A 22,179-nucleotide genomic window follows, 5' to 3' on the forward strand; every position below is an offset into this window, starting at 1 on the left:
AGAAATGCAAATACTTTAGTTAATAATAAGCAGCAGCAGCATTCTCATACAAGGGGTTCTTTAATTGTCCCAGATGCCAAGAAATCATAGTGTTCAGGATACTCAATATTTTCCTCTAGGGACCAAAATATGGAAAAGTTCTTTGTTCTCTTTGAAACAAGAAGTTGGATGCAGCATGAAATGACGTGCCTCAAACATTCCTTGTTGTTTAAAATGCACCAAATGTATTGTTTCGGCAGTCTAGTTGCTTGAGGAACGTGCCCCTTGAGCTGACATATTTGATGAAACGTTTCTGTTTGATATCATAATGCTCAGAAATATTTTCTGTTCCTCTGGAAGATTATATCGGTACTGTACCTTTCACACTATATCCAGCCTTCCAAGCAGCCTAGGATCTTCAAGATTTAAATGTTTATGATTCTGAGATTTTATTCCATTCCATTTTTATTGGGCAACATATAAGTAATATGCATTAGTTCCTATAAATCTGGTAACAACTGCTCACAAATACTTACAAAAATGAGACGTGTTTTCATGCCAAGAAAATTAAAATGGAAAATTTAGTATATTTTAATGTTTCCTTTGTCTATGACAAGTGATTTTGTGATCAAAATTTATTCAGTATTATTTAACTGCCTGATTTGGGTTAAACTGTGCTCCCTGCCCCCTCCAAAAGATATGCCAAAGACTTCACCCCCCAAATCTCAGAATGTGACCTTATTAAGACAGAGGTATAACCAAGTTAAAATGAGGTCATTAGGATGGGTCCTAATCCAATATAACTAGAGCTTCATAAAAATGGGAAACTTAGATACAGAAACAGGCATGCACAAAGGGAAAATGATGTGAAGGCACCTAGGGGAGAGGTGATTTAAAGATGGAGGATTAAACTTAGGCATCCACAAGTTAAGGAACACACTTACAGTCACCAGAAACTAGAGGATAGGTATGGAAAAGTTTCTTCCCAAAAGCCTCCAAAGGGAGTATGGCCCTGCCAACAGTGATGTCATAATTCATACCTTCAGAACTGTGAGGCAATAAGTTTCTGTTTGTTTGTTTTTTAAGCCACTCAGACTGTAGTCCTTTGTTACATCAGCCCTAGTAAACTAATACACTGTCTAGTTCAAGACATAACTCCCAGGCTTTGTCTGAGCTGGAAATGCTTGAATCCACTGAGCAGATCATGTGCAGACCTCTGCTGGTTACAGTAACAACTCTGCTCCAAAAGACTGGGGTTCCAGACGCCACGGGATGACCATTGCTCCTCTTCAGCTTTGTACCCTGTTCTTGGTCTCTCAATAGCTTAATGGAATTCTAAAATGTGACTTGAAGCTTTTGTTTTCTAGATATTTTGCAGTATACAGTACTTTACATGTCTGTTCACACATATTCATTTAACATTTTATTTTATATTAAATTAGATAAAATTGTAATGTTTTAAATTATGATTTTTATGAGACCACTTTAAAGGAAGCATACTAGATTAAGTTCAGATTCTACCATTAATTCTCTTTCTTTATTTCTTTCCTTTGTCTACTTTCTTTCTTTCTTTCTTTTTTTTTTTAGGTGTGAGGAGGGGAGATACTTAGGTAGATTCCTGCATGTACCCTGACCAGGATCCACCTGGCAACCCCATCTTGGGCTGATGCTCGAGTACCAAGCTATTTTTAGCACCTAAGGTTGTGTGCTCCAACAGCACTATCCTCAGTGCTGGGGGCCACACTTGAATCAATAGAGCCACTGGCTGTGAAAAGGGAAGAGGGAAAGAAGGGAGAGGGGGAGAAGCAGATGGTCACTTCTGTGAGCCCTGACTGGGATGCAAATGCAAACCCAAGCATCTAAACACTAGGCCAACACTCTATCCACTGAGCCACCGGTCAGGGCTCCTTACCATTAGTTTTCTTTTTTTAAAAAATTATTTTAATTTATTTATTCTTTTTTTATAAATTTTTATTAATGTTAATTGGGTGACATCAATAAATCAGGGTACATATATTCAAAGAAAACATGTCCAGATTATCTTGTCATTCAATTCTGTTGCATACCCATCACCCAAAGTCAGATTGTCCTCTGTCACCTTCTATCTAGTTTTCTTTGTGCCCCTCCTCCTCCCCCTCCCCCTCCCCCTCTCCTCCTTCCCTCCTACGCCGCCCCTCCCCCCCCCCCCCCGTAACCACCACACTCTTGTCCATGTCTCTTAGTCTCGTTTTTATGTCCCACCTACGTATGGAATCATGTAGTTCTTGGTTTTTTCTGATTTACTAATTTCACTCTGTATAATGTTATCAAGATCCAGTTGATGCTTCCTGCTCCTCCACCCCTTTTCTCTCTCTCTCTCTCTCTCTCTTTCTGTTTAAATTTTAAAAGAGAGAGAGAGAGAAAAGGGGTGGAGGAGTAGGAAGCATCAACTCCCATATGTGCCTTGACCAGGTAAGCCCAGGGTTTCGAACCGGCGGCGACCTCTGCGTTTCCAGGTCAACGCTTTATCCACTGCACCACCACAGGTCAGGCCTACCATTAGTTTTCTATGTGAGCTGATATCTTTTTTTTTTTTTGAGTTGATATATCTTTACTTCACTTTCCCATTCAGTGTAACAGAGACAATAATACCTCACATGAGAAAATGCATATGGATGCGTTAAGGATGATATGAAGGGATGTAGACATAATAAAGTATTATTATGACTCATAGTAGGCTTGCCTAGCCCTTGACATTTGAAAGTCATGTTAGGTCTACCAAAATATTCAGAATTCAAAAGTGCTTACAAAATAAGCATTAAAAATTTTACATACCTGATCCAGATTTAGCTTCTCCACTTTTCTTATTGTTTTTTCATAGATAACATTGTTTCCTGGGAAGAAATGGCCTCCTCTTAGGAATGGAGACAGTGGTTCCTACAAAGACAGTAAAAACTATGTTGTGCTCTGAAAGGCAACTTTTCAGGGAAAAGTTAACTGACACAAATATCCAATCTCTAATAAACTCTGTGGTAGTGGCAAACTGTAGGCGAAGAGTGGAATGATATCCCAATAAGGTCTGAAGGAAATAGTAATAAAGATAGACTATTTTCTCAAATAGAAAAATCTGTATCTCTTCTAACACATTTAACTTGGCTTAACAAAGTGTTTTGGGGAAATTAGAAGAGGGGTGGGAAAGATAATTCATTTCTGTTCCTAAGGCAAGATGTAATGAGTTTCTCTGAGGTAGTCAGGCACGAGGTCAACCCCATTTAAATTGGGTGTACTGGCAGGTTTCTCTCTCTGCAAAAATCTCATTGGAGAAATGCAAAATAAACAAAATTTGGCACCAATGAGCCAGAAAATAGGTAGAACTATATTAATTTTTTTTTCCTGGGGCTCAATTTGGGTACCCTGAGTGTACAGTTCTTACTTGTGATTATAATCAAAGCTAAAGCTCATGGGACAACATATATTTTAAATACTGAGAACAAAGATGAGGTTTTAAGAGCAACTGTATCTCCATATAGCCATCTAAGTAGATGTAGTATTATCTAGATGTCACCAATGAAATAAAGGCTGGTGACACATCCAAAATCTGAAAGGAACCCAGAAAGAGTTAGTAAGAATCAGAATAAGAGTCTAAAATCAATTTAACATCTACTATATTATTGTCCCCTCTCTTGGTTTTCGTGAGTCTTGAACTTTTAGAGGGGGAATTAAAGTTGTTTTGTTACAAAACAAAAATTTCATTCATCTGTTTTAATGATACAGGTGGATAATTTAGAAAGGGACTTACCAAGCCTGTTACCAGTTAATGTGTTTAAGACCATTTCACATCAACAAAAGGATCTAGCGCCCTGGCCAGTTGGCTCAGTGGTAGAGCATCGGCCTGGCGTGCAAGGGGTTCCGGGTTCAATTCCCGACCAGGGCACACAGGAGAAGCGCCCATCTGCTTCTCCACCCCTCCCCCTCTCCTTCCTCTCTGTCTCTCTCTTCCCCTCCCGCAGCTGAGGCTCCATTGGAACAAAGATGGCACGGGCTCTAGGAATGGCTCCTTGGCCTCTGCCCCAGGCGCTAGAGTGGCTCTGGTCGCAGCAGAGCATCGCCCCCTGGTGGGCGTGCCGGGTGGATCCCGGTCGGGCGCATGCGGGAGTCTGTCTGACTGTCTCTCCCCGTTTCCAGCTTCGGAAAAATACAAAAAAAAAAAAAAAAAGGATCTAGCATTTTTGCAGCCTGTTACTGTAAACTATCTTAGAACAACGAACCAAAACACTGGTTGTTCACAACACAAGAAACTCTTAAACCCAAAGCTATGTACTGCTTGAATTTTTTATTTTTTTTAGATTTTATTTACTGATTTTTAGAGAGATGAGAGAGAGAAAGAGAGAGAGTGGGTGGGAAGCATCAACTCATACTAGTTGCTTCCTGTATGTGCCTTGACCAGGCAAGGCCATGGTTTCAGACTGGCAATCTCAGCATTCCAGGTCGATGCATTATCCACTGTGCCACTACAGGCCTATTTACTTCTTATATTTATATTTGAAAAAGGGGTGCTTTAACTAAATATTTCTGAGGTACTTAGGTAACAAAACATGTAAGTGATTCAATTGGATTTGTTGGTGAATTATTAAATGTAAAGATGGACATATTTAGAAAATTCCCCTAGAAGTTATTTCATACTTGTTTGTTTTGGAAAAAAAAAACTCTTTGGCAGTTATTTGCACTTATGTGACATGTTTAAGAGGTTGTTATGCACAACATACTTTGCTCAGTGTTGTAAAACATGAATCAAACTTAGATCATTCCAGGAGCACTGGTCAGTATCAGGGTTTATCATGTGCGTAGCCAGCAGCTGTTTTTGTGATGTCCTCAAGCTAAGAATGGGATTTAGATTTTTAAAGAACTATAAGTAAAAGGAAGGTCCAAGTCCCTATGAGGATAAGAAAACCTAAAATATTTACAATATGACCCTTTACAGAAAATTTTTGCTAATCAGTGGTCTAGAATCTATGATAGATGAACATAAATATCTATAGTACAAGGTAGAAAGTCGCAAGAGGTACAACGACATAACATAAGGGATGGAACTCAGAAAAAAAAACAACTGAGTTTTGGCCCTGGCTGGTGACTCAGTGGATAGATAGAACGTCGGACCAGCATATGGATGTCCTGGGTTCAATCCCAGTCAGGGCACACAGTGGAAACAAACATCTGCTTCTCCCTCCTTCCCCATTTTCCCCTCCTCCCCTCCCTTAGTCAGTGGCTTGATTAGTTCGAGTGTGGCCCCGGGCACTGAGGATTGCTTTGTGGGAGTGCATCAGCCTCAGTTGCTAAAAATAGCTTGGTACTCCAGCACTGGCCCCAGATGGAGTTGTCAGGTGGATCTGGTTTGGGTGCATGCGGGACTATGCCTCACTATCTTCCTGCCTCTCACCTAAAAAACAACAAAACAACAACAACAACAAACAACCCTGAGTTTCATCTAGAAATGGTTTGGGTAGGTTACTTGGATCAGATGGCATTTGAGAGAAGGTTAAGGAAGCTTTGGGTATTATTAGGATATGGAATAAAATAGTATAACAAGTGAAGGAAACAAAATAAATCAAGACACCTACTTTGGAAAAGTGTAAGTTCTGTGTAGGAAACATACTTGGCAAATGGAGCTTGTTTCTGCTAGCAGGGAGAAGCCTTTGAATGCTTTTAAACAGGATGCGAGATAAACTTCAGGAAGAGTAATTGGAGAATGGAAAGAGTCCAAGTGAGGAGAATAGTTAGCAGATTTTCCTAAATCATTAAGGACAGTACTTTCAAAGCTGACTCAGATTTTAAACATGAGGAATATATTACATGACCAGTAACATCAAACACAAAATAGGAAGAAAAAATGTTGAGACATTGAGTTTTACACACTCCTGGTAAGAATTTAGGTTTTACTCACATTTTTATTCCTCATAGCACTTAGCAAGGTATACAATGCATATTAATCACTTAAACATGTGTTAAATTATTGCAAATAACTATCAAAGATACTCTTTTACAAAAACGTGCTGGTGGGCATTGACACATAGCTGTCAGATACAGAGCAGAAAAAAATGTCTGAAACGAAGTAAGGATCTCACTGAGATAGTCCTAGATTTCAGACTCATGTGCTGATAAGTTCTAGCAAAACCATGCAATTGCTGAAAAGGCAAGTGAAGATCAAATACAGAGCTAGAGAAGTCTTAAGAGGTTTGAGAATCAGAAAAGAAAAATGTCCTAAAAATCAAGAGAAGAGAATGTACGATGCAGATGACATACCATAGACATATCCACTTGAAACCTATATAATCTTATACACCAATGCTACCCCAATGCATTTAAACAAAATATAAAAAAAAGCATGGGAAAGTGAATGAAGATAGAAATGATTCAGAGAATTCAACAGATGAGAATTTCAAAGTAGATTGAATTTGGGCTACAATAAATCCATTGAATTTGACTAAGATTAGTGGAAGCAAGTGTAATGGAAAAACATTCTGGAGTCATAAAACTCTATTCAGTTCTGCCTTTACTATGTGCCTGCTGTGCAAACAGAGGCAAGTTATTTACCTTCTCTGAGGCTCACTTTCCTTATCATACATTTAGTAATGCAGGGTACTTTGTATCAAGCAAAATAATATAGTTCATCCATAATATTAATGTACAGATGGTATTGGTTTTTAAAAATATAGAGCAATGGAGCAGATGATTGGGTGAGAAGGGATGAGTTCAACCTTAATCTTAAGGGTATGTGGCCTGACCAGGAGGTGGCACAGTGGATAGAGCATTGGCCTGGTATACTGAGGACCCAGGTTTGAAACTGTGAGATAATCGGCTTGAGCGCAGGGTTGCCAGCTTGAGCATGGGATCATTGACATGAACCCATAGTCGCTGCTTTAAGCCCAAAGGTCGCTGGCTTGAAGCCCAAGGTTGCTAGCTTGAGCCCAAGGTCACTGGCTTGAGCCAGTGAACTTCTAATAAGATTCCAATAAGACTTCCAATAAGTCAAATTCCAATAAGATTCACTTGGTCTGCTGTAGCTACCCTGGTCAGGGAACATATGAGAAGCAATCAATGAACAACTAAGGTGCCACAACTATGAGTTGATGCTTCTCATTTCTCTCCCTTCCTGTCTGTCTGTTCCTGTCTGTTCCTGTCTCTCTTGTGCTTAAAAACAATAATAATAAGGATATATGTATCTTATCAGAGATTTACAAAAGGAATGAAATTGTCTTCTCTGTGAACTAAAGTTCACTGTAAATGCTGAACTGTTATTACTTTTAAGAAGAAAAATGGTTTAGGTCATGACATCGATTCTCTGAAATGAGTATTGGACTTATTATTTTAAATGACATACTGAAAAAAAAAGCTTTCAAATTTAGGGGACTATTATTTTCCCACAACTGATAACAAGGTAAAACCAAACAGTATTATGAAATCATTCTGAGTAAAACAGGTTAACAAAATAAATGTATTCAGAAGGCTTAGTTTTCTCACAAATGGGCCTCTGGACAGTTTTATGATTTTGGAAGTTTATTTCTTTCCAAATGAAGCTCTGTACATTTGAACTGGTGTCAGATCCACCCTTAAAATTAACAGGTGTTTTCAAAGATGGTTGATCTTATATGATAATTATAATTGTTACTTTTAGAACCTCTGGCAATCGTTCTCACATCTAACCAAGTCTGTAATACCTAACATCTACTTTACTGTTCCAAGGCCATGAAACCTTTCTGGAAAGAGAGGGAAAAAATAAAAAGATTGACTAATTTGGTTTAGTACAAATTCAACTTATCCAAATGTAAGAGGCCCTCCCAACCTTCATGCTCATGCTTATAGCCATCAAATTCTCTATAATTCTGGTCACAAACATTTTAATTTTCCTCAACCCTCTATGCTCATGTTCCCTCATTCTCCTTCTACTTATTGAGTAAACTAAAATAATCTTTCCAATAAGATTCCATCATTTTTCTCCCTACCTTATAAATCTCTCTTTAGTTTCTGCTCCTTCCATCTCATTACCATGAAAGACACACTCCTCTTTTTTTTTCTTTCCCAGAGGTCGCTTCTCTACCTGTACCCAGAATTCTAGCCTCTCATGTCTCTTCCAGAATCATATCCAACTGTCCCCATTTTCTGATGCATCTATAGTCTTCCTTATTTACTGGTTCTTTCCCTCTGTCTACAAATCTCTTAGATCTCCAAAATACTGTTTTCTTCTTTAGTTACTAATCCATCTCTTCTTTCTTTGACCAATACCTTTTTGAAAAGAGTAATTCTCACTTATTTTACTCCTTGATCTATTCAGCCAGTAACTTTTTTTGCACCTGGATTTTGCCTCCACACGTATACCAAAAATGCTTTCTCAGTGTCACCATTGTTTTCTTAATGGTCAAGTTCTTTCTCCTCCTCCTCCTCTTCTTCCTTCTCCTCCTCCTCCTCCTCCTCCTCCTCCTCTTCTTCTTCTTCCTCCTTCTCCTTCTCTTTCTCCTCCTTCTCCTCCTTCTCCTCCTCCTCCTCCTTCTTCTTTTTCTCCTCCTCCTCCTCCTTCTTTTTCTCCTTCTCCTTTTCCTTCTTCTTCTTCTCCTTCCCCTTCTCCTTCTTCTTCTTCTTCTCCAAGTGAGAGGAGCGGAAATAGAGAGACAGACTCTCACATGTGCCCTGATTGGGACCCACCCAACAACCCCCATCTGAGGCCAATGCTGTGTTCATCTGGGGTCATGTTCACAACTGAGCTATTTTTAGCACCTGAGGCAGAGGGTCCATGGAGCCATCCTCAATGCCCAAGGCCAATGCTTGAACCAACTGAGCCATGGTTGTGGACAAGGAAGAAAGGGGGAGAGAGTGGGAGAGATGTAGAAGCAGGTGGTTGCTTCTTCTGTGTGCTCTGACCGGGAATTGAACCTGAGACTTCCACACACTGGGTCAATGCTCTACCACTGAGCCAACCCACTAGGGTTTAATGGTCAAAATCTATTCCCAAACATCCTGCTTGGCCTTTTTGTCATTTGAGACAGTTGGCCACCCTCTTTCTGAATTTGGTTTGGTTACTCTTCATTCCAATCCCCCTGTAGTAGAGCCTGTGCCTGTATATGTGGTTTCTTCCTTCTCTTCCCTTAAAGGAAGAATTTCTCAAGGTTGTAACTGCAACCCAGTTCAATACCCTTTAGTTATCTCACCCATTCCCACAGCCACAACGGTAATTTTAAAAGAAATAAGTACTATGGTCTCTATGGCAAGTGTGACCTTTCTCTGAGTCATTTTAAACTGCCTGTTGGGCATCTTCCTTTCTATGAGCCTCAAACAGCACTGGCTTAAACAAATATCAAATCTCCCCTTTTCCCAAACCAGATTCTTCTCTTTCACGTCTTTGTCCTTTTAATTGGGCTACCATATTTCTACTACCTCAAACTGAAAAGCTTAGAGTGACATTTGACTGTTCTTCTTGTAACCCTCTATTCAACATAAATGATCAAATATTGTCAGAACAACTCCCTGAAAACCTGTGAGATAAGATAAAGAGTGGCAGATTTGGAGTCAGAATACCTGAGCAAGTCACATTTATTTAAGCTTTAGTTTCCTCAATAGTAAAATAATACTAATAACAATGTTAACTGTAAAAATGCCTTATATGTCACCATAAAGCCTTCTCTGATTTCCTCCAAACAAATTTGGTATCTCCCCCCTCTAAATTTCAATGAGATTTCATCTGCATTTTTCTCATGGCATCTCCTAGCCACCTCACTATGCACTCTACGTAGCGATTTGTGGCTATATCTTATTGCCCTTCCTGAGAGGAACTGTAAGCTCCTTTGGTTTGGAAAGAATGCCCTATTTCCTTTTGTAAATTTTTATTTAAAGGCTATATGTTGCCTTCTCAACAGCAGGAACTCCACACTGGAAAATGAATGAGACTGATTAGTCAATTGAACTCCATCTACTTGAATGACCAAAAATATTTCCCTCATTCCTGGGTCAAGTAGTTTGTATGCCCATAATGCACAAATCCTGTGACTAAAATGACAATGAATGAAAAATAATGAAGGTCAGGGACAACCAAATATATAAAGGCTGAACAGAGTTTGAAAGAAATTATAATGAGAGAAATGGAGAAAGATCAGTTTAATTACAGGGAGGAGAAGAAAAGATTAGAGAAGCTGGAGGGGGGAGTGCAAGAGGATAAAGTTGCCACTTAGGAGGCTCAGCTTATTATAAATATTGTAATTAAGCTAGAATCTTCTCCGGGGGACATTTAAAAGAACAAACAAAAAGGCATATACTTAGATACATAAAATGGAAAATATATCTAAGACCGGAGTTGCAAGCTGCTCTGTAAAACTTTAGATTATTTTTGTTTACAAAGCACAGGGTTGCAATTTGTTTTATTCCTCAGTGATGGAAAGTGAAGAGCATTTTCTTTAACCCTCTGTTGGGTCTTGTTCCACAGAAATGATTTGCTTGTTTGTAGTTGAACACAGCCATGATAATATACAGGTACAGTGGACACACTTGCATACATTCTCTTAATTTCTCTGAGCTTCTGTTTTCTCACCTTTTTAAGATTAAATGGGATAAACTATGTAAATTGCCTTGCACAGAGTATATCCAATAAATATTAATTCTTCCTTTTCCCTATTAACTAAAGAATAATAATTCATCCAAAGTCACATAAGACTCGCTAGCAAAGTGGGTTGGAATTCAAATGATTTGATATTTTAAATCTCTCTGTGGGTATATCCAAGGCAAACATAGCAATTCTCACATTATGAAAAAAAATCACTCTCTTGAATTAATTACTTGAAAGCCAAGGTTATCATATAAAATATGCATCCAAATATTCACATGTTCCAGTGTGCATGAGACGGAGGCACTCCCCCTCTCCAGGCTCTACTCATGGCCTCTGCACGGCCTCTGTCCCCACACACTTTTCAGACTTGTTGCTTAAACATTTGATTCTGCAAAGGAAGGAGCAAGCAGCACTTGGCTGGAATCATATTCTCTTTTGATATTTACAAAGATCTATGAAAACTTAAGCAAATATCTGAAACAATCACTCCAACGCAGAGACCACATGCTCACAGGTTCATACACACACATAAATACAACTAGCAGCCTCCTTAGCTAAGAGAACATGAGAAAATGATTTTAAAATAAAGAAAAAGAAGAAGAAAGAAGTTAGGTACAAGCAAAGCAAGAATACACTCTCCCCATCCACTTCGAAGAGTACCAAGTGTGTGTTACCCTAATTTAACTCTTTGGTTTTCACAACTAAAGCAAATGATGAAATGTACTTTGTGAGAAAAAGAAGGATTGTTTTTTGCAATAGTGAACATATATAATACAGAATAAAGCAAAGAACTTCTGTGTTATTATCTGGGGCACACTGGTTCTATTTGTGAAATATTTGTCCTTATAACCCCTTAGAAGGACCTCCTCTTGCTGCTAATGGAGGGCCGTGTGTGTGCACATGCTCACATGTGTGCTGCATTTTTGAGAAAGACACTAGAATCTATGTAAACATAATAAATTAAAATCAATAATAAAAAAGAAAGACTTATTACTGTGGGGCATAGTTTTCTTAATTGTATTCTCAAAATTAGACAGATAATAACATCCTAGTTTATAAAATATAAGGTTATACATTTTATTTAAAAATATAATTATGAACCTTACCAGGCGGTGGCACAGCAGATAGATAATCAGCCTGGGCTGCAGAGGACCCAGGTTCAAAACCTCAAGGACACTGGCTTGAATGGGAGCTCACCAGCTTGAGTGCAGAGTCTCTGGCTTGAACCCAAAAGTAACTGGCTTGAAGCCTAAGGTCATGGTTTGAGCCTAAGGTCGCTGGCTTGAGCAAGAGGTCACTGGCTTGGCTGGAGCCCCCCAGTCAAGGCACATGTGAGAAAGCAACCAATGAATAACTAAGGTGACACAATGAAGAATTGATGTTTCTCATCTCTCTCCCTCTCTGTCTGTCTGTCTGTCTCCCTTTGTCTTGCTAATATATGTGTAATTTTCAAAAGAGCTCATTGACAGGTACAAAAGTTTATACCATATGGAACAAAGTTGTGGGGACACTTTGGAACTTTTAACTTTCCATTTTCTTCTTCTTAACCTGTATCTTAGTGGCCTATCTACGTAGAGTAAAGATTCCAGCCCCTGATATAACAACTGATAGTTTTTATGTGAAGCCTTTAGAAGAACTTTGTCCCTTTTTCCTTTGGTTCAAAGTACATAAAAATCCTTTGAGCACAGGGGTGGAGCAACAGGGAAGAGAAAGACTTTATAGTTCAAGGATTTCCATGATGCTTGGAAGCGCTGCAGTTCTGAGTCAGAATGTATAGGCACAGGGTTGTCTTGTATTAAAGACGATTAGAAGTTAACTTATAACCAGAAGAAAGTCCAATAATCTAATTTTAGGGACATAGTAACTGACTCACATATGCTGTTTAAGTTATCAACTTCTAAGAAATTATAGGTTGGGACAAGCGTTTGCGTGACAGATTACCTGTTCAGGATTTTGTACTATATATCTTCTAATAGTGGTCTGTGGATATGTAGTGACTTTCACTGTTGGAGAAAGGATTTCCTGTGAAGAAAAGATACAAAATACATATAATAGTTTTTCAGTGACCTTGGAGCCAACAGTAATATTAGGGAGCAATTTTCAGAGTAAAAATTTTAGTCATTTGCATAAATGATGACATCTGAATTTGTATTTTAGTTAGTTTCAGGCTTAAAAACATATAAAAGTCTATAGTTCTATGCTCAGCACGGTGCTAGGTATTTCTAGTACATTCATTTCATGATGAATTCATCGCACATTCTAAATCATAGCTGATGAAAGTTTCAAAATAGTTTTCATTGTAAATGCTCTCACATGATTAGAAAAATATAGCTTAGTATTTATTAATTAGATCTTTGGTTCTAAAAACCCATTCTATTTTTGAAGAGAAATAAATGTATGTATTAAATATGTAAATCTTCAGTGTAGTAGTGAGGAGGGCCACAAATAACATTAAAAGGGAGATAAAAGACTAAAACAAAGATATTTGCAAACTTTTGATGAAAAAAAGAGTTAATATAAATACGGTAGGAATTATGCCTCAATAAGAAAAAATCTCCACATTAATAGAAGTATAAGCAAAAGACATGAACTAATTTATAGTAAAAGAAAAGCAAATGGGAAAAAAGAAAATGGTTATTTAATAACAGAAAGTATTCAACCAAACTAAGAATCAAATAAATATAAAAGAGTACCATATTTTAACTAGAGAATTTTTTAAACACTAATGCTAATAAGGCAAGTAAGATTACTTTACTACAGAGAAAGGAAAGATTAAATAATAACATATAGCCTGACCAGGCAGTGGCATAGTGAGTATAGCATCAGCTTGAGACACTGAGGACCCAGGTTTGGAACCCTGAGGTAGCCAGCTTGAGCGTCAGTTCATCCGGCTTGAGTGTGCGTTCACCAGCTTGAGTGCAGGATTACCGGCTTGAGTGTGGGATCATAGACATGACCCCATGGTCACTGGTTTGAGCTCAAAGGTCGCTGGCTTGAAGCCCAAGGTCACTGGCTTGAGCAAGGGGTCACTGGTTCAATTTGAGCCCCCCAGTCAAGGCACAGATGAGAAAGCAGTTAATGAACAACTAAGGTGCCCAATGAAGAATAGGTGCCTTCTCTCATGTCTCTCCCTTCCTATCTGTCTGTCCCTCTCTTTCATGTGCACGCACGCTGAAATAAAATAATAATAATAATAATAATAATAATAGTCACATATAAACAGAAATATGTAACCATCAAAATCACCCTCTTGAGTAATACAAATTTACATGAAAAAAGCTCTTCTTATATAAGGTTAAGTAGAAAATGAAACTATAAAACTGCACATATAGTGTGACTGCAATTTTGTATTTGAATAAAATAAAACAAAATGCTAAGAGTAGTTAGTATCTCTGGGTAGGGCAAGGGATCATGAGTGAGTTTTATTTTTTTTCTTTATATATTTTTATAGTGCCTGGATTCTACAATAAACACTAATTTTTATTGTGAGATACAAAATATACAATAAACCCAATTTTAAAACCTTTTTATTATATAGAAAAAAACAGTTAACGCAATTTTCTGACTGGATTTGAGTATAGTGAACAGCACTGTGATTTGAGTGGGCTCACCTTTCCTAGGGAATTCCATCTTGGTAGGCCTCTAGGACTCTATTCTTAACTCAACTGTAGCTTTTTCTCTACTGTCTTATGTTTTGCCATGCATGTGACCCATTCTAGTCTGTGAGCTCTTTGAGAATAATGATTGACTCTAATTCATCTTTTTGCAATATTTGGTACATGCTCAGTACTAAGCAAATTTTGCTGACTAAATGCATGACTTTAATTGATCTAGCTCTAGGTTAAGTCAAATTTAGAAGAGGTAGGCAAACTTTTCTTTGCTAATCTTATTTGTTCAACATAATATAGGGAGTCCTCAGGCTACAACACAGTTCCATTCCTACGACAGTGACATAACCCAAATTTTGGTTTAAGTTGAAACATACCCTAAGCCTAGCCTAAGTCACTTACCTATCCTAATACAGGTGTAAAACCATAATCTAGAATATAAAAGCCTAACTGAACCACAGAAAAAAAAGGATATAAATATACTGTAGTGTACACTATACTGTAGTAACAGAAAAAATGACAAAAAAAATGAGTGTAAAAAAAAGTACAACGCACCTGACCTGTGGTGACAATGAATAGTGTTGACTAGGAATGCTGAGGTCACGAGTTTGAAACCATGGACTTGCCTGGTCAAGGCACATATGGGAGCTGATGGTCCCTGCTCCTCCCCCTTCTTTCTCTCTCTCTCCTCTCTAAAATAAATAAATTCTTTAAAAATTAAGTTAAATAAAAAAGTACAATGCTAACAGCATAAGTCAAAACACTCACATCTCAATTTTTTAAGGTTTTATGGGAGTGAGCACCGTAAACTTGAAACGTTGTATGTCAAGACTGTTGTAACCCAAGGACTGCCTGTATCACCTTTTCCTTACTGTATCCAAGTTCTAAAGACCAGTCTTTGTCCATCTGTCCCTATACTGTCCAAGCTTACACTCTGGCACCTCCTCTGGGCAGTGCTGTTTCCTTAGAACAGAGTCTTTCTCTTATTTTCCAAATCCCATATACTTTATACTCCCCTCCTATGTAGTAACAACTTTGGATGTTTTAAATTTTAAGTTCTTAGAATTTACTTTTTGAGATATGGTGATTAGCTCATTAAGCATGTGTTTGTTAATATGGTATTTAATTGTGATTATAGTACCTTTTAAAGATATACTGTGTAGGTTCAAGAATAATCTTTAAAGTGGAATTGTTAGCTCATAAATACTAAGGAATCTAAAACCTTGTGTCTTTTAAATTATGACCTTTTGAGAAAGTCGGATTCTTACCCTGCAAATTATTCCCTCTGAATGTAAAATGATAGTACTATCTCTCTCACAGTTAGACACGCAATCAATTCAAAATCTGTGTACTTCATTTGCGCTCAAATTTAAGATTCTTAAAATATACATAATCACAAGGAGATCCTTGGCTAAAAATAAACTGCACTCAAACTAAAAGCAATCAGACTGGGTAGACAATGTAACTGAAAAATCTCGGGTCCCAGCAATTATTTCAGCACTTGCTTCCCATTCCCTGTTGGGGTGAGCTGACATGTGAGAAATGGTTTTTGAGTTCTTTGTCCCTGACATTTTAGAATGTGTGTATAGCCTTATGAGGGCTAGAGATGCACTGCTCATAAAAATTAGAGGATATTTCAAAATGAATAAGAAGTGATTAAAAAAAAGCAAAAAAAGCATTTTTTTATTAAGGAAGAACATCAGAAAAGCAAACGACAAGTCAAAGAAAGTTGTTCATTATGCAAATTAGATGCAAAACCAATTGTTATTTCATTGGTGGAAATGCACTATCCAAAAATTGAAAGTAGTAGAGTATCTGCACGTTCCCTGATTCTCTAAATTTTGTGAGCAGTATAGTTTAAACAAATGAGCAAGGCTTACATAACAAGAAAATAATCAAGCTAATCTATAAAACCTTTTACCTGGTCAGTATTTGGGGTTATGTGTAGAGTGCTTGGGGCACAAGTAGAAATTTTCAGTGTTGGAGAATGGAGTTCCTGTTGAGAGAAACAAAAAAGCATTCAGAAATTGCTACAGTGCAGTGTCATGTGAATATCTATGTTCTTGAAGTGTTTTCTTTATTTTTATAATAACCCAATTTATTAGAAAAAAATCTTATTTTATGTTTTCCTAGATGATGTCTATCTATCCAAAGAGCACATTACCGAATTGCTTTGTCAGCTTTGCAAGTAGCCTAATGATAAAATAATTTCAAAAGTGTTTTTATGATAATGCATCCTTTCTGTACTTTTAGGTGGTTGCATCCCCTTTTTTTCTTATTTGACAAATCTGCTAATATACACCCCAATGTATAATATGTCTGCAATTAATAGGATGCAGAATTTATTGATCAAAAACTTTGAATGTAGCCTGACCAGGTGGTGGTGCAGTAGACAGAGCATTGACCCGGAACGCTGAGGACCAGGTTTGGTACCTCAGGGTCGTCAGCTTGAGCACCGATTTGCTGGCTTGAGCAAGGGGTCACTGGCTTGGCTGGAGTCCACCCCCCCACCGGTCAAAGCACATATGAGAAGCAATCAATTAATAACTAAGGTGCCACAACTACCAGTTGATACTTCTCATCTCTCTCCCTTCCTGTGTGTCTGTCCCTCTTTCTCTCTTTCTATTAAAAAAGAATTGAATGTAAATATTCTTGAATCACTATAGGAAACTCCCTTTGAAAATTCAACTAAGAGTACTGCCCTTAGATTCCTTTAAGCTGACTCTTAATTATGCTTCCTCTGGCCTTCTTCTGGTTTAATTTCAAAGAGTAGTTTTTGATGTTTTGAAACGATCCACAAAAGTGAGAGTATGATTTTAGTAATGAAAGGATAAAAGTCACTCTATTGATTACCTTGGCATTCTTTATTTTTTCTCAAATGAGCAAAGATTCCTAGCTTTACTAGTGTGCATAGAGTTGATAGCATTATTTAATCTCTTCATACATCACTATAATTTACAACCAATAATACCACTACAGGATGTACTCTCCCATAACAATAAAGGTATTTTTTCTTTAAAACAAGGAGACTATTAAAAATCAGAATACAGGCCTACTTGTGGTGGCGCAGTGGATAAAGTGTCGACCTGGAAATGCTGAGGTCGCTGGTTTGAAACCCTGGGCTTGCCTGGTCAAGGCACATATGGGAGTTGATGCTTCCAGCTCCTCCCCCATCTCTCTCTCTCCTCTCTCTCTCTCTCTCTTCCCCCCCTCTCCTCTCTAAAATGAATAAATAAAATTAAATTAAATTTTAAAAAAATCAGAATACAGGCATACAAAAGAAACATTGGTAGACTCCCATGGAAGTCCAGCTGCAAGGTAGGTGCAATGCAGTGTTCTTAAAACAGGAGGATGCATTTACTCAAATTGCCAAATATTCTGCACACTGTGTTTTTTCTTTTGATTTTCCTTTGGTTCAACTTGTAACGTGTTCATTCCCCCTCTCCCTGTACATCAGGAGCAATAATGTGAGCTTAATGTTGCAAGGAAGCCTTGAATGTGTTCCCAGATTTCCTGTTGGTAGCTGAGCAAATTGCTTGACAAATGCAGAGAATTCAAGATAACAGACTAAACAGATACGTGTTCTTCAGTTTGGGAAAATGGTTACAAACACAACCAAGTTCAGGAAGGTTTAGCCCTTAGATCCAGCAGGAGCAGGTTCCGAGAGCTCAGAAAAACCAGGGTGTGCTTTTAGTCATGAAATAGCAGAGGAACATGTTCTAACCTGGATTGTTTTACAGATCTCCCCCCCCCCCATGAGGTCAAACACCTTCCTTAACCATCCTCCCTCCAGCGAAATTTGTTAATCCAAAATATCCATCATTGACAGGTGTATCTTTACATGCACATGTATGTATAAATAATTGTTTCATTACTCTGCAATGTGAACCAAACAATATCTTTTGTATTATAGATTAGATATGTCTTAATTCATTATTAAAAAATAAGTACCGGTAAATCAGATAAGGACCATATGATTTCACACATAGGTGGGATATAAAACTGAGACTCAAGGACATAGGCAAAAGTGAAATGATGGCCCTGGCTGGTTTACTCCATGGATAGAGTGTTGTCTGGGGCATGGAAGTCCTGGGTTTCATCCCTGGTCAGGATAAACAGGAGAAGTGACCATCTGCTTCTCTCCCCCTACCTTTCCTCTTTCTCTCTCTCGGTTGGTTCAAGCATCGGCCCCAGAAAGGGGTTCCTGAGTGGATCCCAGTCAGGGCGCATGCAGGACTTTGTCTCTCTATCTCCCCTTCTCTCATGTAAAAAAAAAAAAAGAAAAAAGTGAAGCAAAGTGGTTACCAGGGAGAGAGGAAGAGGGGGAGGGAATTAAAGGGAGCCAAATATCTGGTGTCAGAAAGTGGTTTGACTTTGGGTGATGGGTACACAATGCATTGAATAGTTCACGTGCTATGGAGATGTTCACCTGAAACTTATGTGTTCTTAGAGACCAATGTCACCCTGTTATACATTTAATATCTGAAAGAGATAAAAAACATTTTAAAAACACATAATGTTCCCTAATGCTTATTTGTTACCCTATTTATCAAAGTTTAAATTGTTTGCGGGTTTTCTCTATAGTACAATGAGCATTCTGGTGCATGTGATTATTTCTCTAAAATCCTGCAAAATGGCACTGCTGGGGCACAGAGTACATGTGCTATTTGTTTTAACATACACTGCAAATTAATTCCCAAATGATTATGCCAGTGTTCATCCACCAGCAGGACATGAAGCTACTCACGTCTGGGGGGTGCTTTTCCTCAGCCTTTTAGCCTTTGTTGACTGGGGCTACTAGTACTAGGATTATTTTGAGAAGACAGTTCGTGTATACTGCCTAGTGCCTGGTAGGTGCTCTATATATGATAGTTCTTCCTTCCGCTCTTTAACCAATTCAGATTATATGACATGAGCAAGTTAAACAGAATTAAACTTACTAACCAAATAGACTTGCTTTTAAGATAAGAGTGCATTGCTGAGTTATATAAACTTGCAGAAAGTAACACAAGTAGGACTATACACACACACACAAACAAACAAAACACGCACATATCTGCACTTATATCCACATCTGTATATATTTATATGTCATAGCTGTAGGATATTTACTTATCATAGTATAGGCAGGGTTACTTTATTCAGATGCCAAGATAGTAAATATTTAAAAAGGCAACTTGGTACATTTGCAAAAAGACTAGTCTTATTCTAAAATAAAAATTCACATTTCCTATATTTAGAAAGTTGTTACATTAATTACATAAATTATAATTTTCCTATTTGGAGTCTTCATTATTTAAATCGACTTAGACAAATGTGTCTGACAACTGTCATAAAAAAAGGCAAACAGGATAGCTACAATATGTAAAATACTAAGGTGGCAGCTTAATTAATATGTGTTGAAGACAGTAAGGCATACACTGCTGACTGGCATGAACTGGAATTGTAGCAGTGTTAGACTGGTTATAAGGTGGGAAAAAACTATCTGAATGTAAAGTCCATTAATTTCAGGAAGACTTGCTATAGAAAATCCTTTTTCTCTCTCTGGAAGTCTACAGAATTAGGTAAGGTAGTTTGAGTAATTGTCCAAAATGAACATCTTATATAATGATGATAGAAGGTACTTTGGTGGTATCTAGCTCTAGGCTGGATTACAGCAAGTTATCCCCTAACTAACCATTGACTTGTCCATAAGAAGTAACCGAAAATGTTTGAGAATAAAGAGGATGCCTTGGTTTTAAGGGCACCCCAGAAATACGAGCCTAACTTCCCTCTTGATCACCTGTATTGGTGTTTAATTTTCAGTGTCGCTGATCTATATATGGCTTACCTAAATCCTTCATGCTGAAATCATTACATTCAATGAATAGCTACATCTTTTGTTGTTATGCCCTCTGTGCCACAACTGCACGTTCTTTATAACAAATTACAAGTTGGGAAGGAGTGGTGGTGATTATAGTAGTGGAGTGGAAAGAGACAGGGCATGGAATCAGAAGCCCTGTGGCCCACTTCAAGTTATACTGCCAGTCAGTTGTAGGGTATCAGACAACTTATGTCACCCCCTTGAGCCTTGGTTTCCCGAGTGAAAAATAGGATGTGGGTATGTGGATTATAGGATCTTAAACTCTCCTTTCTATTTCTAACATTCTGTGAAGACAAGAAATCATTCCCAAAGTTTTTTCCACAGAGACAAAACATTTGGATAATACTTTGAACTTGCTAGTCTTGTTTTCCTTTGATGATGATGATATCTAACACCTATTAAAAGTTCCCTATGCCAAAGACGGTACACAGATTATCTTAACATCCAAAATAACTCTATGAGGAAGATACTGCTCTACCCCTACTTTACATTTGAATAGAATTAGATAAAGAGGGGTTAAAAAACTAGATGAAAATCACAGTTAATGCTAAGGTGTTAGAGCTAAAACTCAAGTACCATGACTCCAGAAGTCATATTAAAAAATATATTTTATTAATTTTATGAGGAGTGGGGGAGCAAGAAGCCATCAACTTCTAGCTACTTCATTTAAGTTGTTCATTGATTGTCTGTTGTATGTGCCTCAACCAGGCAAGCCCAGGGCCTCGAACCAGCGACCTCAGCATTCCAGGTCAATGCTATATCCACTGCGCTAGCACAGGTGAGGCTAGAACTCATACTCTTAATCACTATTCTTTGCCACCTATATAGCATATGTCATTATATTTTCTGCTTTCCAAGTTGTGGAACATAATTCTAGTGTTAAATATGACTACTCCTCATAATAGGAGGCTAGATATTTGTCCTTGTTGATATTTACTGTCAAAGACAACTTTTGGGTGCCTGAAAACAAGAGATCCCCCGAGAGTGGCTGTGTCACAGAATGGCTCTGATTCAATAACTTAAACTTCTACAAATCCAATAGATTTTTTTTATAAACTGCATACTATATTTATAAAGTGTACTTTGAAGCCTCTAAACTAAAACATAATTTTTTCTTATTCCTCATATCACTTCAGCACTTCTGTTTTGCAGAAAAGCCCTAGCGTTTCTGCTCAAACATTCAGCATAAGATCGAGTCATTTACTCCTGTGGCACAGATTTGCTACGTCCATAAATATCATCTCACTGGCAACTTTATTTAGGCTGAGGTATGGTGAAAAATAATTTTATATGTAATTTGGTGGGCTCAGGTTTCCTTTCTCACATTGCCTAAAGTAATGATTTTCAACTTTAGGAAAGCTGTGACAGCCCCCCCTTCTCCTCTTCCTCCTCCTCCTCTTCCTTTTCCTTTTTCTCCTCTTCCTCTATAAAAAACTTATTGTGGAAGTTTTGAGGACTAAGAGCAAGCTTCCCCCTGGGAGAATCTGAAATTCCATCACAAGGTTACACTTGAGGAAGGTCTTGAAAATTTGAAAAGATTTCAACACATCTAGATAGTGAGACTGGGGAATAGGGTCCTTTCAGGGTTTACAAGAGCAAAGTCATCATTGTGGAAAAGTAAGGCTACATTTAGAGAACAACAGTTTACATTTTGGCTGAAACATATAACACCAAAAGTCCATAAAAGCCGGATAGTGAAGGGTGTTGAAAGTCAGAGGAAGAAATTCAAAGATACTAAGTGTTTTTGAGAGTTTTGAATAGAAGAGAAATATGATATATTTGTAGGGGATTTAAACAACTCTGTAGTAGGCCCTGGCTGGTTGACTCAGTGGTAGAGTGTTGGCCCAGCATGTGGCTGTCCCGGGTTTGATTCCCAGTCAGGGCACACAGGAGAAGCACTTATCTGCTTCTCCACCCCTCCCTCTTCTCCTTCTTTCTCTCTCTTTCTCTCTCACTCTCCTGCAGCCATGTCTCAACTGATTTGAGCAAGTTGGCCCCAGGCGCTGAGGACAGTTCCATGGCCTTTGCCTCGGGCACTAAGAACAGCTAGGTTGGTGAGCAATGGAGCAATACCCCAGATGGGCAGAGCATTGCCCCCTAGTGGGCTTGCTTGGTGGATCCCGGTCAGGCTGCATGCAGGAGTCTGTCTCCCTCCCCTCCTC

The 22,179-nt window shown here is 38.1% G+C and overlaps 1 protein-coding gene across 1 annotated transcript in view; it reads right to left on the reverse strand.

The window, feature by feature from the left end:
- POF1B (POF1B actin binding protein) overlaps positions 1-22,179 on the reverse strand; it is an 83,568-nt gene that overhangs the window by 51,061 nt on the left and 10,328 nt on the right. Inside the window, exons 3-5 of the mRNA XM_066356955.1 lie at positions 16,076-16,150; positions 12,488-12,568; positions 2,794-2,895 (exon numbers count right to left, since the gene is read on the reverse strand). Of these exons, the coding sequence (XP_066213052.1) occupies positions 2,794-2,895; positions 12,488-12,568; positions 16,076-16,150 (258 nt within the window). The remainder of the gene's footprint in view (positions 1-2,793; positions 2,896-12,487; positions 12,569-16,075; positions 16,151-22,179) is intronic.

This window comes from Saccopteryx leptura, chromosome X, assembly GCF_036850995.1.
Source record: "Saccopteryx leptura isolate mSacLep1 chromosome X, mSacLep1_pri_phased_curated, whole genome shotgun sequence".
Classification (NCBI taxonomy): domain Eukaryota; kingdom Metazoa; phylum Chordata; class Mammalia; order Chiroptera; family Emballonuridae; genus Saccopteryx; species Saccopteryx leptura.